Raw genomic sequence first — 15,314 nt, 5'->3', positions numbered from 1 at the left:
GATGTATTAAGAACATCCTAAAGATTGATTCTATACATCGTTTGACATGTTTCTACGGACTGTAACGGAACTTTTTGACATTTCGTCTGCAACTAGTGAACACGCTTCGTGAGTTTTGATTTGGTTACCAAACGCACTAACAAAAGTATCTATTTGGACATAAATGACGGACATTATCAAACAAATCAAACATTTATTGTGGAACTGGGATTCCTGGAAGTGCATTCTGATGAAGATCATCAAAGGTAAGTGAATATTTATAATGTTATTTCTGACTTCTGTTGACTGCACAATATGGCGGATATCTTTCTGGCGTGTTGGGTCTCTGAGCGCAGTACTCAGATTATTGCATGGTTTGGTTTTTACGTAAAGCTTTTTTGAATCTGACACAGCGGTTGCATTAAGGAGAAGTGTATCTATAATTCCATGCTTACTAGTTGTATCTTTTATCAATGTTTATTATGAGTATTTCTGCAAATTGATGTGGCTCTCTGCAAAATAACTGGATGTTTTTGGAACACCTGAACATAACGAGCCAATGTATATTGAGATGTTTTGATATAAATATGAACTTTATCGAACAAAACATACATGTATTGTGTAACATGAAGTCCTATGAGTGTCATCTGATGAAGATCATCAAAGGTTAGTGATTAATTCTCTCTCTATTTCAGATTTTTGTGACTCCACTCTTTGGCTGGAAAAATGGCTGTTTTTCTGTGATAAGGCTCTGACCTAACATAATCGTTTGTTTTGCTTTCGCTGTAAAAGCTATTTGAAATCAGACACTGTAGTGGGATTAACATCAAGATTACCTTTAAAATGGTATAAGATACTTGTATGTTTGAGGAATTTTAATTATGACATGTCTGTTGTTTTGCATTTGGCGCCCTGCACTTTCACTGGCTGTTGTCATATCGATCCCGTTAACGGGATTTTTTTTCTCACCTTTATTTAACCAGATAAACTAGTTCAGAACAAGTTCTCATTTGCAACTGCGACCTGGCCAAGATAAAGCATAGCAGTTCGACACATACAATAACACAGAGTTACACATGGAATGAACAAAACATACAGTCAATAAATAATACAGTAGAAAAGAAGATAACAAAGTCTATATACAGTGAGTGCAAATAAGGTCAAATAAGGAAGTTAAGGCAATAAACCAGCCATGGTGGCGAAGTAATTACAATATGGCAATTAAACACTGGAATGGTAGATGTGCAAAAGATGGATGTGCAAGTAGAGATACTGTGGTGCAAAAGGAGCAAAATAAATAAATACAGTATAGGAATGAGGTAGATAGATGGGCTGTATACAGATGGGCTATGAACAGGTGCAGAGATCTGTGAGCTGCTCTGACAGCTGGTTCTTAAAGCTAGTGAGGGAGATGGGCATCTCCAGCTTCAGTGATTTTTGCAGTTCGTTCCAGTCAGTGGCAGCAGAGAACTGGAAGGAAAGGCGACCAAAGGAGGAACTGGCTTTCGGGGTGACCAGTGAGATATACCTCAGCCCTAAGAAGTTTTTAATTAATGCCATGCATATTAAGTTGATGAACACCTTGCATTTGCCTCCATTACCACAATCGACTAGCATTTGAATAAAAAGTTGTCTTGTGTAGATATAACAAACTTTTCGGACTCTGTATTATCGTATTATGTGTGTCGAAATTCCCTGTTTATTTCTGCTGGAAATCATGAGTATGGGCCCTCCAATATTAACCCACTGGTTTAATGAACTATCCAGTTACATTACCTTATTAAGATCAATTAAATAATATCGACAGGGCGAGACCCAGATGCAGACACGGGAAAACTGGCGGTTTGAGATGGTTTGAGTCTCTGATATTTATTAGTATCCAAGGGGCAGGCAAGAGAATGGTCGTGGACAGGCAACATATCATAACAAGGTCAGAGTCCAGGAGGTACAGAGTGGCAGGCAGGCTCGAGGTCAGGGCAGGCAGTATGGTCAGGCAGACGGGTTCAGAGTCAAGGGTCAAAACCGGGAGGACTAGCAAAAAACAGAGAAAAGGAAAAAACAGGAGCACGGTGTAACACGCTGGTTAACTTGACAAAAAAAGACGAACTGGCACAGGCAGACAGAAATAAATACCCAGGGGACAATGGGGAAGATGGGTGACACCTGGAGGGGGTGGAAACAAGCACAAGGACAGGTGAAACCGATCAGGATGTGACAAATATCAATAAAAAATAACAAGTAATATCAATTAAAATATTTGTTCCACAAACCAAAACCTGATGGAAAAAAAATGAACGAATAAGAATTATTAGATAATGCAAAACCAATGACCCAATGATGCCTGTGAGTAAGTTGGAGTACGTGCCAGCAACCAGAAGGAGTAACAATTGTTGAAAATGTCTTGAATTGTTTCAAAGGCTTTTGTGCCTTAACAGTAGCATTAAACAGCATCTTAGGAGGTGAAGCATTAGTTTGAAGTCAAGTTTAGAGCTAGGATGTAGGAATATGATTGGATGTTTAGTCATTACTGAAGCATGACACTTTATATTCAAGAAAATAAAAACTGAGTGTGAATTTAGTTGTTAGTAAGTATTTTTTGGGGTTGTTTCTACACCATTGGTTAAAGTTATAGCTAATACACTTCATGATTTTTTTTACCCACTTCATAAAATAATAATCAACGCATTATGTAATAAATATTACATTATGCACAAAAGTGTTATTATGTTATGCGTTCAGGATATTCATCACATTATTGGCAATTTATTACATTACAAATGAAGAAGTTGCTACACTATTAGTAGCTATTAAATTATTGTAAGTTATTACATTATTAGTTGCTACATGCCCTCAGAGATGTGGGGTCACAGCCAGGGTCTGCCGTTATCAACAGCGACCCTGGAGCAGTTAGGGTTAATGGCCTTGCTCAAGGGCACATTGACAATGTTGGGGAAGCTATTCTGAACATATACACTAAAGTTACCCTTAAGAAAAAGATAGTTTACTTAACTAAAGTACTTTGAAAAAGTAGTTCACCACATTCAGACTACTTCATGAAAAATGATTATATAAACTACAAATTGCAAGAACAGATGCACACACAGTTGTCACATGCATTAAATCAAAGTTAGGCAGTGATGCAGAATTCATACCCAGCAAAGGGTTAAGAAAGGGAGGAGGATGTTGGATGGATTGAAGTCAATAAAAAATGAGAGGGGGAGAGAGACGGAGAGGGAGAGCACAACATCTATACGATTAATGCATGCCAAAAATAAGGACAGTTTCAACAGCTAGCGTACTGCCTCTCTCCATCCCTACCCCTCTTACAATATCTGTATTTTCTTCCTCCTCTGCTCTGAGCGTTCGGCTGAGTGGTTGCACTGCCGTTCAGTCTGCTGCTCTCATCTCTGAATGCACCGGGAATGATGGTGTAAATGAGTGTAGGCCTAGGCTACTTGAGGACTCCGTAAGGACTGCCTGAGAGCGGGAGAGAGGTAAAGAGACAGCGAGAGAGGCAGTAAGATACTCAGTGAGGACTGCCTGAGAGAGATAGAGGGAAGAAGTGTGGGCGAGGCAAATAAGAGAGGCAGGATGATGAGTGTAAACAACGGTGGGATGAGGACCGGCCAAGACACAGCACCCAACGGCACAGCAAGAGCATCCTGGGAAAGAACCAACACTATGTCGAACCCATCCACCCCCACCAAGCATCTCAAATCGGTGAGTATCAACGTGTCGTGAGATGAGGAGAAAAATAATGAGAATCTCTCTCTCACACACACTTTCTCTATCTCTGTCTGTATTGTGAGGAGTTTGCATGCCTTGCTTTAGTGGGAACAACTATTTAATATGCTAAGGGTGCATGTTCAATGTTATGTATGTGTTACATGTCAATTAGTTCCTTGACTGTAGGCTACTGTATATCCTTTCATGTGGCAATTACACTGACATTCAAGGAATTAGATCCTTTATTTTTTAAAACGTTTGTTAGATAATAGATAAGGCTTTCGTAACGCATTTGGGCAACTGTAGAAGAGAGTCCACCTGTTAACATGTCTGTCTGCAATGGCACAAGTAGCCTACAGTCAGTCACCTGCTGCGCTGAGTGATAGAAGACAGACACACTCCTAACCTTCTCTATGAGCCTGCCTGGGGGTGATGAGGGGAGTTGTTTCAAGCAGCCTAACAGGCCAAATGATCAAATATTTCTCCATGTCCAATGGTTTGAAAGAGTCTATTGGTAGTAGAATTGAACTCTACATTTTGTCATAAAAGTGTACCAAAATAAGACAATTCTGTCTCTTTGAAGGGTCTGAGGGGTCTGTTGGTGGGGTCAGTTTTGCTTACTGTTTTGCTTACTGCTTATTGTCAATGGAACAGGATGACGTCTTTACAGACAGACACATTATGACAACATCGAACAGGTCAACAAGGCACTGAATAGTAATTGAGTCCAGTTGTTCAGTGTCGCATACAGCACTCTGACAGGGTACCAGCATCACTGGCGATAAATATCTAACCTGCCAAATTTCGGAAAGGACAATGCATCGAAACAATACCACTCCCACCACATGCAAGGGGCAGGGAGGGATCTTCTGCGTAAGTTAACTTATTTGTTGTCTCGAAAGTCATTCAAAACTTTAACTCCACAATCTGCTTTCAGCCTTCTTGTTATGACGAAGGCTTTATTATTTCATCTCAGCGAAGTTGTCATAGGCTAGTAAATTGATTCATTATACGACAGATTATATCAGGTTACCACTTGGCTCTATCTGTCTTCAAGACTGAGTTTTATAGCAGAGACCTGTCACAAAGCTATTTGAAGTTGAAATAATGGTAATATGCCTTATTGAGTATAAAAGGTATGCTTACAGATTTGCCAGAGACAAACATTTTTTTTACTTTAAAAAAAAACAAGGCACAGAAATGTTAAACTGATGCAATACTAACTCATCGATAGAACTTATTTTAGTGTTCAAATAAACTAAATGGAGAGAGAAAATCAAGAACCAGACAATCAAGAAGTGGTATTTTACTATGGTTTGAACCGCTAGTGTAACAGATGTCGTCTGGAGAAAGAGAGGAGGACCAAGGTGCAGCGTGGTAAGTGTTCATGTCTTTTTAATAAACAAACTGAACACTGGAACAAAACAATAAACGATCTGAACAAAACGAAACAGTACCGTGTGGCCCAAACACTCACACGGAAACAAACACCCACAAACCAAAAGTGAAACCCAGGCTACCTAAGTATGATTCTCAATCAGGGACAACAATTGACAGCTGCCTCTGATTGAGAACCATACTAGGCCGAACTCAAAAACCAACATAGAAAAACAAACATAGACTGCCCACCCCAACTCACGCCCTGACCATACTAAAACAAAGACAAAAACAAAGGAACTAGGGACAGAACGTGACAGCTAGACAGGCACTCAAAGGTTTAGCAAGTGGCCGCCAATCTGAAATGTAGGTCTGCTTCATGTGTTATCAGTCTGGCTGGGGAATGTATGTAGTCATGTCACACTGTCACCTCAGCTCTTGTCACACAGCTCTCTCACTGTGCCTGGTCTGAAACCAGTGGGTGGTGACCGACCAGCATTTTATAGTGGGACCTACCCATGAAATTAGTCTGTAATGTGCTCTTCAAAGCTGCTATGTACAGTTATTTTTACAGTAAAATAGCTCTCTCAGTGGTTGAGATAAACCTACATGATATGTAAATACAGTAGGTTCTATCCTCGTAAACAGGGTTGGTTCAACCACTGAGGCATCTTCTTTGCTGTGAAACATGATTCAGTCGAAACTGAGCAAGCCAATATTGCCAAAGAGAACAAAATGTGATTAGACTGCCAAGTACATTTCTGCCTCCTCATTACAAGTATGTTCCTTCTTAGTTCATTCTCACAGCTTTCATGTTGATCAAATGAAATACCTTTGAATCAGCTGCTGCACAGTATATCACTTTGAGAATGTCTACCACTCAGCTATATAACAAGAAGAGCTGTGGACACCAGTAGACATTTTGGCTCCCTCTGGCGCCACATTACCCTGTTCCTCCATCATCACTACCGAGGATGTCTCAGACTGTAGCAGACTGATCCAAAAGGCTTCTTACTCCACAATGTGACTTGTGTGTTTGTTTTGGAGTATATGTGTGTGTTAACCTGTGTGTTGTATTGTGTGCCCGGGGTGTGTTCAAGTATTAAGCTTTGTGTCTCCTCATCCAACAGCCTAAGCCTCAGAATGCCATCACCATTGCGGTGTCATCGCGAGTCCTCTTCAACATGGATAAGGAGCAGCAGATCTACGAACAGAAAGGCATGGAGGAGTACCTCAAGTACCAGATAGAACACGAGACAGAGCCCTTCGGCCCTGGTCCTGCTTTTCCTTTCGTTAAGGTCAGGGAAATGACAGACAGACAGACAGACGGACGGACGGACGGACGGACGGACGGACGGACGGACGGACGGACGGACGGACGGACGGACGGACGGACGGACGGACGGACGGACGGACGGACGGACAGACAGACAGACAGACAGACAGACAGATTGGTGGTCATGTTCGTCAATGTGAATGATGTAGGTTGTATAAAAGATTATACTGTATGTTAAGAGCTTCTGTTTGACATGACCCCAGGCTCTGGAGGCAGTGAATACTCGGCTGAGGGAGCTGTACCCAGAGAGTGAGGAGCTCTTTGACGTTGTGCTCATGACCAACAACCACGCACACGTCGGCCTCCGACTCATCAACACCATCAACCACCACCGTGAGTGCCTAATCACACACACAGACACACACATGCATAAACACATGCACACATGGGCACCACTTGGCTATTGTGCTGTGAATGACGACATCTTTCATTCAGATTCAGTGTGATGTCCTGAGTGTGGTCTAAGGGCCCGGGGCTGGGTTTCTACTAAGCTAGTATATGGAAATGTTTTAAGATCGTCATATCAAGGATCATTTAGCTATTGGATTTTGAATTTTAGGACCCCTGTAGGTATAAAATATTTTTTTAAATTAAATGGGGGGTGAACATTGAATTTGGCCTTACTGTTATTAGCTCATAGCCCATTAGCCCATAGCCCATTAGCCCATAGCCCATTAGCCCATGGCAAAATTAATACATGGCAAAACAGATAGTGAAAAAATAAATAAAACATCTGACAGATATAAGAACATTCAGGAAATTATTATGTGTATATATATTTTTTTACCCATATTTAACCCCTTTTTTACACTAAGGTACTTCCATATATACTTCCATTGGGGTCATATTATTATTATTATTACTATTAAACAGGCAGATTTTGATGGGGAGGTTTAAATTATGCTAATTATATTTATGCGCGGACATCGACTCTAGGGGGTTAAGGGCTCCAGGAGAAGAAGCTGTTCTGATGCACCGATGATGACGGTGCTCTGGGTGCTCCACACAGCTGGTTCTCCCCATTCCCACACAGCCTGTATGACCCTATGGCCCTGTGTCCCTCCACAGGACACACGCCTGTTCAAAACATCACAGAATAACTTCAGCTGTATGGGTCTTTAAGCTCAAATGTGTGTGTGTTTGTGTGTGTGTGTGTGTGTGTGTGTGTGTGAGAGAGAGAGCGAGAGAGAGAGAATGTAAGAGAATGAAAGAGAGAGAATGTAAGAGAATGTAAGAGAATGAAAGAGGGAGTGGGTTGGGGAGGTCAAAGGCTAAATGTTGTTTAGTACGTTACATTCCCTTGTAAACTGTGGTTGTATAGCATGTCATAGTGCTTTAATAAAACGACTTATAGATTACTATGAAATTAGGAAATAACTAGACACAGCTCTGGCCACTGGTTGGCCTAGGATGGTGTTGGGGCGATCTCTCTCACGCTCCACACTCCACACGTCCTTTGAGATGAAGGGAGTTGGGAGATGTGGTTCTGGGCCCTGGGGGTGTGGGTAAAATAGTCTGGCCAAGTGGAAACATCTGTCCTGACTGAGCTACTTTCTCAGGCTCTTTCCATCCAGCTCACCCCTCAACCCACTATTTTCTCTCTTTACTCCTCTCTGAGCATTTTTCTCTCTTTGCATCTTTGGATCTCCCTAGCCATTGGTAACTGTTATCTAATCCCTCAATTACAGGCAGGAACCAGTACATTGACTCTATGTCTGTCTCTCTTTCCTCTGCAGGGTTGTTCATTGAGCGTTTCTGTATGACGGGTGGGAACAGTCCCATTGGGTACTTGAAGGCTTACCACACTAACCTGTACCTGTCTGCTGACCCCATGAAGGTCAGAGAGGCCTTGGAGGAAGGTAAGTGGGCGAGAGCCAGACCTGGCGCCAGGATAAAGTAACTAAGGTGGCTGTTGAAATCAGGGATGGGGCTACATTTTTTGGAGTTCTTGCATTGGCATTATATTGAATTCTCTTTATATAATCACGCTATACCATAACAAACATAAAGTTCAAATGCTGAGACAAGTGCTGAGTCGTTTAGACGTTTAGATTTCAATTACCCTATTATGTAAATGCAACGTACACACAGCTGTCTTACCAAAATAATACAAACTAAATGCTGAAAGTAGTAGCCTAGTTATTCATGCATGCAAACACAAATGCTGAATAGCAGTTTGGCTTAGATTATTGACACAATTGCGGATGCGAAAGAATGCGAACAGAACAGCGCTACTAAGTAGTAGGCCTAGCAAACAAAATATTAGATCGATAAAGGCATGACACAATATATATTTAGGCTAGTTACATTCACAGTAAACATCAGGCTAAGGGAGATCCAAATAACCAAAACATAGCCTAGAACCTACTACAGTGAGATGCAGACATGCACAGCTGTCTTGCAAAATGAATAGGCCTATACAGGCCCGCTTCAACAAAATGAAATAATCATGCCACTCCCTCACAAGTTCACTAACACATTGTGATATGGCACAATACACTTCTGTGAATCAAATTCGACGTAATCAATTAAAACTTATTTGGGATCGGTGTCTCTTCCACAGGACGGTTGAGCTAACGTAGGCTAATGCGATTAGCATGAGGTTGTAAGTAACAAGAACATTTCCCAGGACATAGACATATCTGATGTTGGCAGAAAGCTTAAATTCTTGTTAATCTAACTGCACTGTCCAATCTACAATAGCTATTACAGTGAAATAATACCATGTTATTGTTTGAGGAGTGCACAATTTTGAACATAAAAAGTTATTAATAAACAAATTAGGCATATTTGGGCAGTCTTGATACAACATTTTGAACAGAAATGCAAAGGCTCATTTGATCAGTCTAAAACTTTTCACATACATTGCTGTCATCTAGTGGCCAAAATGTATATTGCACCTGGGCTGGAATAATACATTATGGCCTTACTCTTGCATTTCAAAGATGATGGACCAAAGAATTACAAAAGAACGGTTGTTTTTTTCTTTGTTTTATCTTTCACCAGATCTATTGTGTGTAATTCTCCTACATTCCTTTCACATTTCCACAAACTTCAAAGTGTTTCCTTTCAAACGGCACCAAGGGCCTGAGCTACAGGCAGTTAGATTTGGGTATGTCATTTTAGGCAAAATTTGAAAAAAGGGACGGATCCTGCAATGTCAGCCTGCCATAATAACCAAGCATTCCAGCCGATCTCTTCCTATGAACCAGTTGCTTTTAAATCAATGTTTCTGGACAGAAAACCTGTGGCTTGAGTAGGATTCTAGGCTAACCTGGACTGGCTCCTCTGTTCCAAGATCATCAGGAACAGTCGGAGGTGGAGGCAGCCATTGTGGCAGCACTTGTGGAAGGGTGGGTGGGCTCTGCACACATAGCTAGCTGGAGCTCAGGAGGATCATCGCTGCTGCTGCTCCTCATCGTTCTCCTTCTTTGTTTGGGTACTTTGGCGAAGCCAATTTCTGATATCCATCGTGGCAGATTAGCTGGTTCAAGCTGGCTAAATAGGCTAAGGCTAATATCACTAACGCTTTTTACAGCTATAGCTAAGAGTGAAGCAGCTTTAACGGTAAACTTGAACCCTCCCTTTCAAATCAAATATTACAGGCAGAGGCATATCACTTTATTCACTCAGCCTACCACAGAAATGTGAGAAGAGAAGCGTTTTTCCCTGCTTTTTATGGAAACCCAAAGGAGTCATTCCACACCGCTCAGTGGCTTTCCATAGCCCCCCTGCTGCAACCTGGTCCCAGAGCATTTCATATTATTCTGTACGTAAATACGTGAAACTTTATTTAATATGATATGTTACGCTTCGTATGGCATGTATTCATTTGAGATTGTCCATTATCCATTTTCGTATGACATGTTACGAATAACAATTAGTATGATATGTCACAAATTTGCAAAACATATAATATGTTACGAATTTACAAACATACAATATGTTTCTGCCTTAATGCTGTAATATGTAACTTTTTGGGCGACCTGACCAAATTCACATAGATGTCATTCTCATTGAAAGAAAGTCTAAGAAGCGGTAGATCTGTTGTATGTGCACTATTTCTATGCTTACCATTCTTAAGTTTCATTCTGCATCTTTTACTTTCAATTCTGTACACCAGCTTCAAACTGCTCAAAATAAAATATTGTTGGTTATGGAAAATATATTTCACAGTGGTTTAGATGGTACAATGATACTCTACACAATGACTGCTTGTTTGTCACATAAGCTGAAATAAGGCAAACTATAGAATTTTAACAACCAGGAAATGGCAGAGCAATTTTTGCTATTTTTAAATAGGGGACTTAAAAGTAAAACTGAGGGGGCTGAAGTATGAACTGTGGAAGCAAAGCCCCCTGTAGCCCATTCATGTCGACCCCCCCCCCCCCCCCCCCGATGAGAGCATAGTCTTGTCAGTTGAAGACACTGTTGATTGTGACAAACCAGTTTTATCAATAGAACATTTGATCTGTCTCGTAACACTGTTATGTAGTTGTTTAATACAGTAAGAAAATCTTACCTTGAACAAGTCATTCTGAGTACTCTCTCTCTCTCTATTATCTCTCTCTCTCTCTCTCTCTCTCAGGGATTGCAGCAGCCACCATGTTTAACCCACCAGAGAAGCGAACAGAAGTGTCAGAGACTCAGCTGCGGGTGGCCTTCGATGGGGACGCAGTGCTCTTCTCTGATGAGTCAGAGCGCATCTATAAGGCCCATGGACTGGACAAGTTCTTTGAGCATGAGAAGGCACATGAGAACACGCTTCTTGACCATGTATGTCCGGTCCACGTTAAATTCTGTAACACATTCAAACACGATTGAATATGCAGCTAAATCTAAATAGTTAGTCAATTGACAAATTAATATCCCTCTGTACTTCATACGGATGGTGAAGTGTAGTGTGAGCTGAAGTGGTTTAATGTCTCTGTAGATTTACTGTAGATTTTGTGACATGTTCAGTGTTAGGCCCCATCGTATAGCAACTCACTCTCTATCCTTTCCTCTCAGGGGCCACTGAAGGGGTTCCTGGAGTCTCTGGGGAAGCTGCAGAAGAAGTTTTATGCCAAGGGCCAGCGTATGGACTGCCCCATCCGCACCTACCTGGTGACGGCGCGCAGCGCAGCCAGCTCAGGCACCCGGGCCCTGAAGACACTTCGATCCTGGGGACTCGACACCGACGAGGCCCTCTTCCTTGCTGGGGCCCCTAAGGGGCCTATGCTGGAGAAGATCCGGCCTCACATATTCTTCGACGATCAGATGTTCCATGTGGAGGGGGCTGCGGAGCTGGGGACTGTGGCGGCTCATGTGCCCTATGGTGTGGCTCAGAAACGGCCCCAGAAGAAGCTTGCTGAGGAGAACGCTAAAGACTCTAGCGCTGCCGCCAAGTAGTCTGTACCTCACCCTCTTCCCTATCCCTGTGACAGCAAGGGACAATAAAACAACATTGTGAATTTGAAGGAGACAGTGGTTCTGTAAGTCCTTTTCAGTCCCCTCTTAGTTGTCTGGGTAGTGAAGCCCATAGTACATGACAATTGCAGGGGCACAGAGTGAGAGCATGCTGTTTTCACGCTAGGCCATGTGATCGAGGATTCCTCACAAGAGGAGGCGCCAGTATACCTAAAAGAAAAGCTTCAATATTGTCATGCTTGCAGTAATGTTAGTACACTATGCTATCTGTATCATAGCATTAAAGGTCCAATAACATTTTCATCTAAAAATACCTAAACATATGCTACACAATATTTATAGAGTTTACAAGTCTGTGACTTGTAGCAACAACATTAGATTTTGTTGACACAGTCAAATTATGTGAAACTCCAGAACCAAAACATTTAAAAATGTTATAAGAGTACAGTGGGCTATACCTGTATAATTTCAGCATATCACTTAGGTTGAAAACATGTTTACTGAACGTGTATTTTATGTTATTGATGTAATATTTTGCTCTGTTCTTTTGTTTCTAATCTAGACACCTTTTATTGTACGTTTGCATGGTCCTCATGCAAGTTACTGTATGTGCTGTAATGAGATGGCAACCTAAAGTGCTAATGGACCGTCTCCTCTCTCATTATAAACATGGATGCTGATCCATTCTGTAAAGACGTGGCTTCTTTGAGGAGATATTGGCATAATGTATGCTAACTTAATTATGTGGCTTTTATGTTTCGTTCTATTGCCAATTTGCCTTTCAAACATCCCATAGCCTGCACTAATTACCAATTGCACACGCACCCCAACTGCACCCCAATTGTCTTGATAATTATGTTGGTGTTATCATTGTATGTTTTGTTTCACTCTGGCAGTCCGACTCAGGCGCAAATGATTTTAACTAATGAAGGAGAACCTTTTAACCCGTAAAGTTGGCTGCCAAACGCCATTTAAACCACACAGAAGAAGAATAAGAAGAGAAGTGCTGCACTTACAGGATTGTTTGATAAAATGGATGACGAAATGGCTGATGACTGTGGGATGTTTTGGGAGCATGGAGAGCCGGAGATAGCCAGACTAGTACATTGAGCTAAGGAACAGAAGGTGGTTATTGGAGAAAGGCCATCAGTGCTTGTTCAGCACAGATAGACATGGTTATGGACAGCGAAGGAGAAGAGCCGAGTGCAGTGGGAAGATGTGTGTTGAGGAAGAATGGCACAAAGGACAAACTGTAGTCTGATTTCTCTTATGGCTAAGAAATTGAACCTGACGAGAGTGAGTATGAATTACCTGTGGTGGCATGTGTGTTGAAGACCTCCGAGCCTCACCCTGAAGGTCATGCAAAGGATGATTCAGGCCCAGTGGGAGTGGAATATTTGTAGAAAGTGGATCCCGGCCTTTTAGCTGATCCATATGTAGTCTCAGGCTGGGTAGAAAATAAGTTGGTACTGTTAAATCGGTGAAGGTAGGTTTCCCTCACCTTAGAGGGAGCGGTCACTTCACGTCACGTGCCTAGGGACAAGACCTGTGACTTGCTTTGCTCTCCAGAGCAAGGTGCCTTTGAAAGGAGTGATTACTGGGGTGGCTTTGAGGTGGAGCACCCGCCATTTGGTGCGACGCAGATCCGGTGGCGAGCGTGGTAAAACTGAGAAGACATTGTCTGTCCTTTTGAAGCAGATTCTTTACCTGGTAAAGTCATGTTGGGATGTGTTAGTTATCCCGTGAGAGCTTTTGTGCTGAACCCACTAAGGTGTTTCAGATGCAAAGACTATTTGTTTTTATTAAGGATCCCCATTAGCTGCTGCCAATCCAGCGTTACTCCAAGCAATTTAGTCACCTGAACTTGCTAAATTTAAATGTAATTTATTACAATATTTAGTTGAGGTTTAGGGTTTAGTGAATGATTTGTCCCAAATACAATGCTTTCAGTTTTTGAAATATGTAGGACTAACTTATTCCTTGACAGCCACTCTGAAACTAACTGCAGCTCTTTGTTAAGTGTTGCAGTGATTTCACTTGCTGTAGTAGCTGACGTGTATAGTGTTGAGTCATATGCATACATAGACACACTGGCTTTACTCAAAGCCTGTGGCATGTCATTAGTAAAGACTGAAAAAAGTAAGGGGCCTAGACATTACAATCCTTAAAGTAATTGGCAATATCAGTGGGTTTTGTGATGATTGAGCCATCTGATTCAAGGAATGAGCTGAGTTAGTATTTTTGCCCAAAATGTAATTTTAAGGTGCTCCAAAGCTTTTTACTATCTTTGTTTCATAGTGTAATTATTTTTATTCGGTTTAGTCACATAGTTTCTCAATCTGCAGTACGTTTGCCATTCGGTTGTGCAGCCAGACCTTTTTTTTTTTACCATTCCTTTTGCCTCATCCCTCTCAACCATACAATTTTTCAGTTCCTCATCAAACTACAGGGATTTAATCGTTTTTTTTTTGTCATTTTCTTAATGGGTACATGCTAATTAGTAACTGGAATAAGCAATTTCATAAATGCGTCAAGTGCAGCGTCTGGTTGCTCCTCATTATGGTGATGTTGCAGCAGTGTGTAGGAGGGAGATTCCGAGATGTGAGAAGTGTGCAGGAGGGCATGGACCAAAGGAATGTGTAGTATCTGCGGAAAAAAACTGTCAATTGTGGGGGTGCCCATGTTGATGGGGTTATCAGAAGTGCCCGGTGCGAGAGAGCCAGGTTGACAGGTTGGTAGAAATGTTTGCAAATGTATAATAAAAAAAAAAAGAAATACCTTATTTTAAATATTCAGACCCTTTGCTCTGAGACTTGAAATTGAGCTCAGGTGTATCTTGTTTCCATTGATCATCCTTGAGATGTTTCTAGAACTTGATTGGAGTCCACCTGTGGTAAATTCAATTGATTGGATATGATTTGGAAAGACACACACCTATATATAAGGTCCCATAGTTGACAGTGCATGTCAGAGCAAAAACCAAGCCATGAGTTCGAAGGAATTATCCGTGGAGCAATGAGACAGGATTGTGTCGAGGCACAGATCTAAAGAAGGGTACCAAAAAAAGTCTGCAGCATTAAAGGTCCCCAAGAACCCCTTTGCCTCCATCATTCTGAAATGGAAGAAGTTTGGAACCAACAAGACTCTACCTAGAGCTGGTCGCCTGGCCAAACTGAGCAATCGGGGGAGAAGGTCCTTGGTCAGGGAGGTGGCCAAGAACCCAATGGTCACTCTGACAGAGCTCTAGAGATCCTCTGTGGAGATGGGAGAACTTTCCAGAAAGACAACCGTTTCTGCAGCACTCCACCAATCAAGCCTTTATGGTAGAGTGGCCAGACGGAAGCCACTCCTCAGTAAAAGGCACATGACAGCCCTGTTACCTTTCCTGCGTTGCCTCCAGACCGTAGTCGGGATGGCTCAGGCTAACGTTCACTTGCTAGCGCCAGGTTCTGAGAAATGTACGATGCTCTGGGGTAGTTCCCACATT

At 41.8% G+C, this 15,314-nt stretch overlaps 1 protein-coding gene across 1 annotated transcript; it reads left to right on the top strand.

Annotated features, from left to right (window-relative positions):
• Positions 1 to 1,972: 1,972 nt before the first annotated feature.
• Positions 1,973 to 13,790, top strand: LOC110505450 (cytosolic 5'-nucleotidase 1A). The gene is made up of 6 exons (XM_021584676.2): positions 1,973 to 3,699; positions 6,213 to 6,380; positions 6,622 to 6,751; positions 8,155 to 8,277; positions 11,007 to 11,194; positions 11,429 to 13,790. Exons 1-6 carry the CDS (start codon positions 3,571 to 3,573, stop codon positions 11,807 to 11,809), a joined length of 1,119 nt encoding a protein of 372 aa, XP_021440351.2. The 5' UTR covers positions 1,973 to 3,570; the 3' UTR covers positions 11,810 to 13,790.
• The last annotated feature ends 1,524 nt before the right edge of the window (positions 13,791 to 15,314 follow it).

This window comes from Oncorhynchus mykiss, chromosome 25 (assembly GCF_013265735.2).
Source record: "Oncorhynchus mykiss isolate Arlee chromosome 25, USDA_OmykA_1.1, whole genome shotgun sequence".
Classification (NCBI taxonomy): Eukaryota; Metazoa; Chordata; class Actinopteri; order Salmoniformes; family Salmonidae; genus Oncorhynchus; species Oncorhynchus mykiss.
This window is presented reverse-complemented; position numbering and strand designations above follow the sequence as displayed.

Coding starts and splice junctions, on each gene's coding strand:
- LOC110505450 (XM_021584676.2), top strand. CDS start 3,571: ATGATGAGTGTAAACAACGGTGGGATGAGGACCGGCCAAGACACAGCA. Junction 3,700..6,212: donor CCACCAAGCATCTCAAATCG/GTGAGTATCAAC, acceptor CTCATCCAACAG/CCTAAGCCTCAGAATGCCAT. Junction 6,752..8,154: donor CAACACCATCAACCACCACC/GTGAGTGCCTAA, acceptor TTTCCTCTGCAG/GGTTGTTCATTGAGCGTTTC.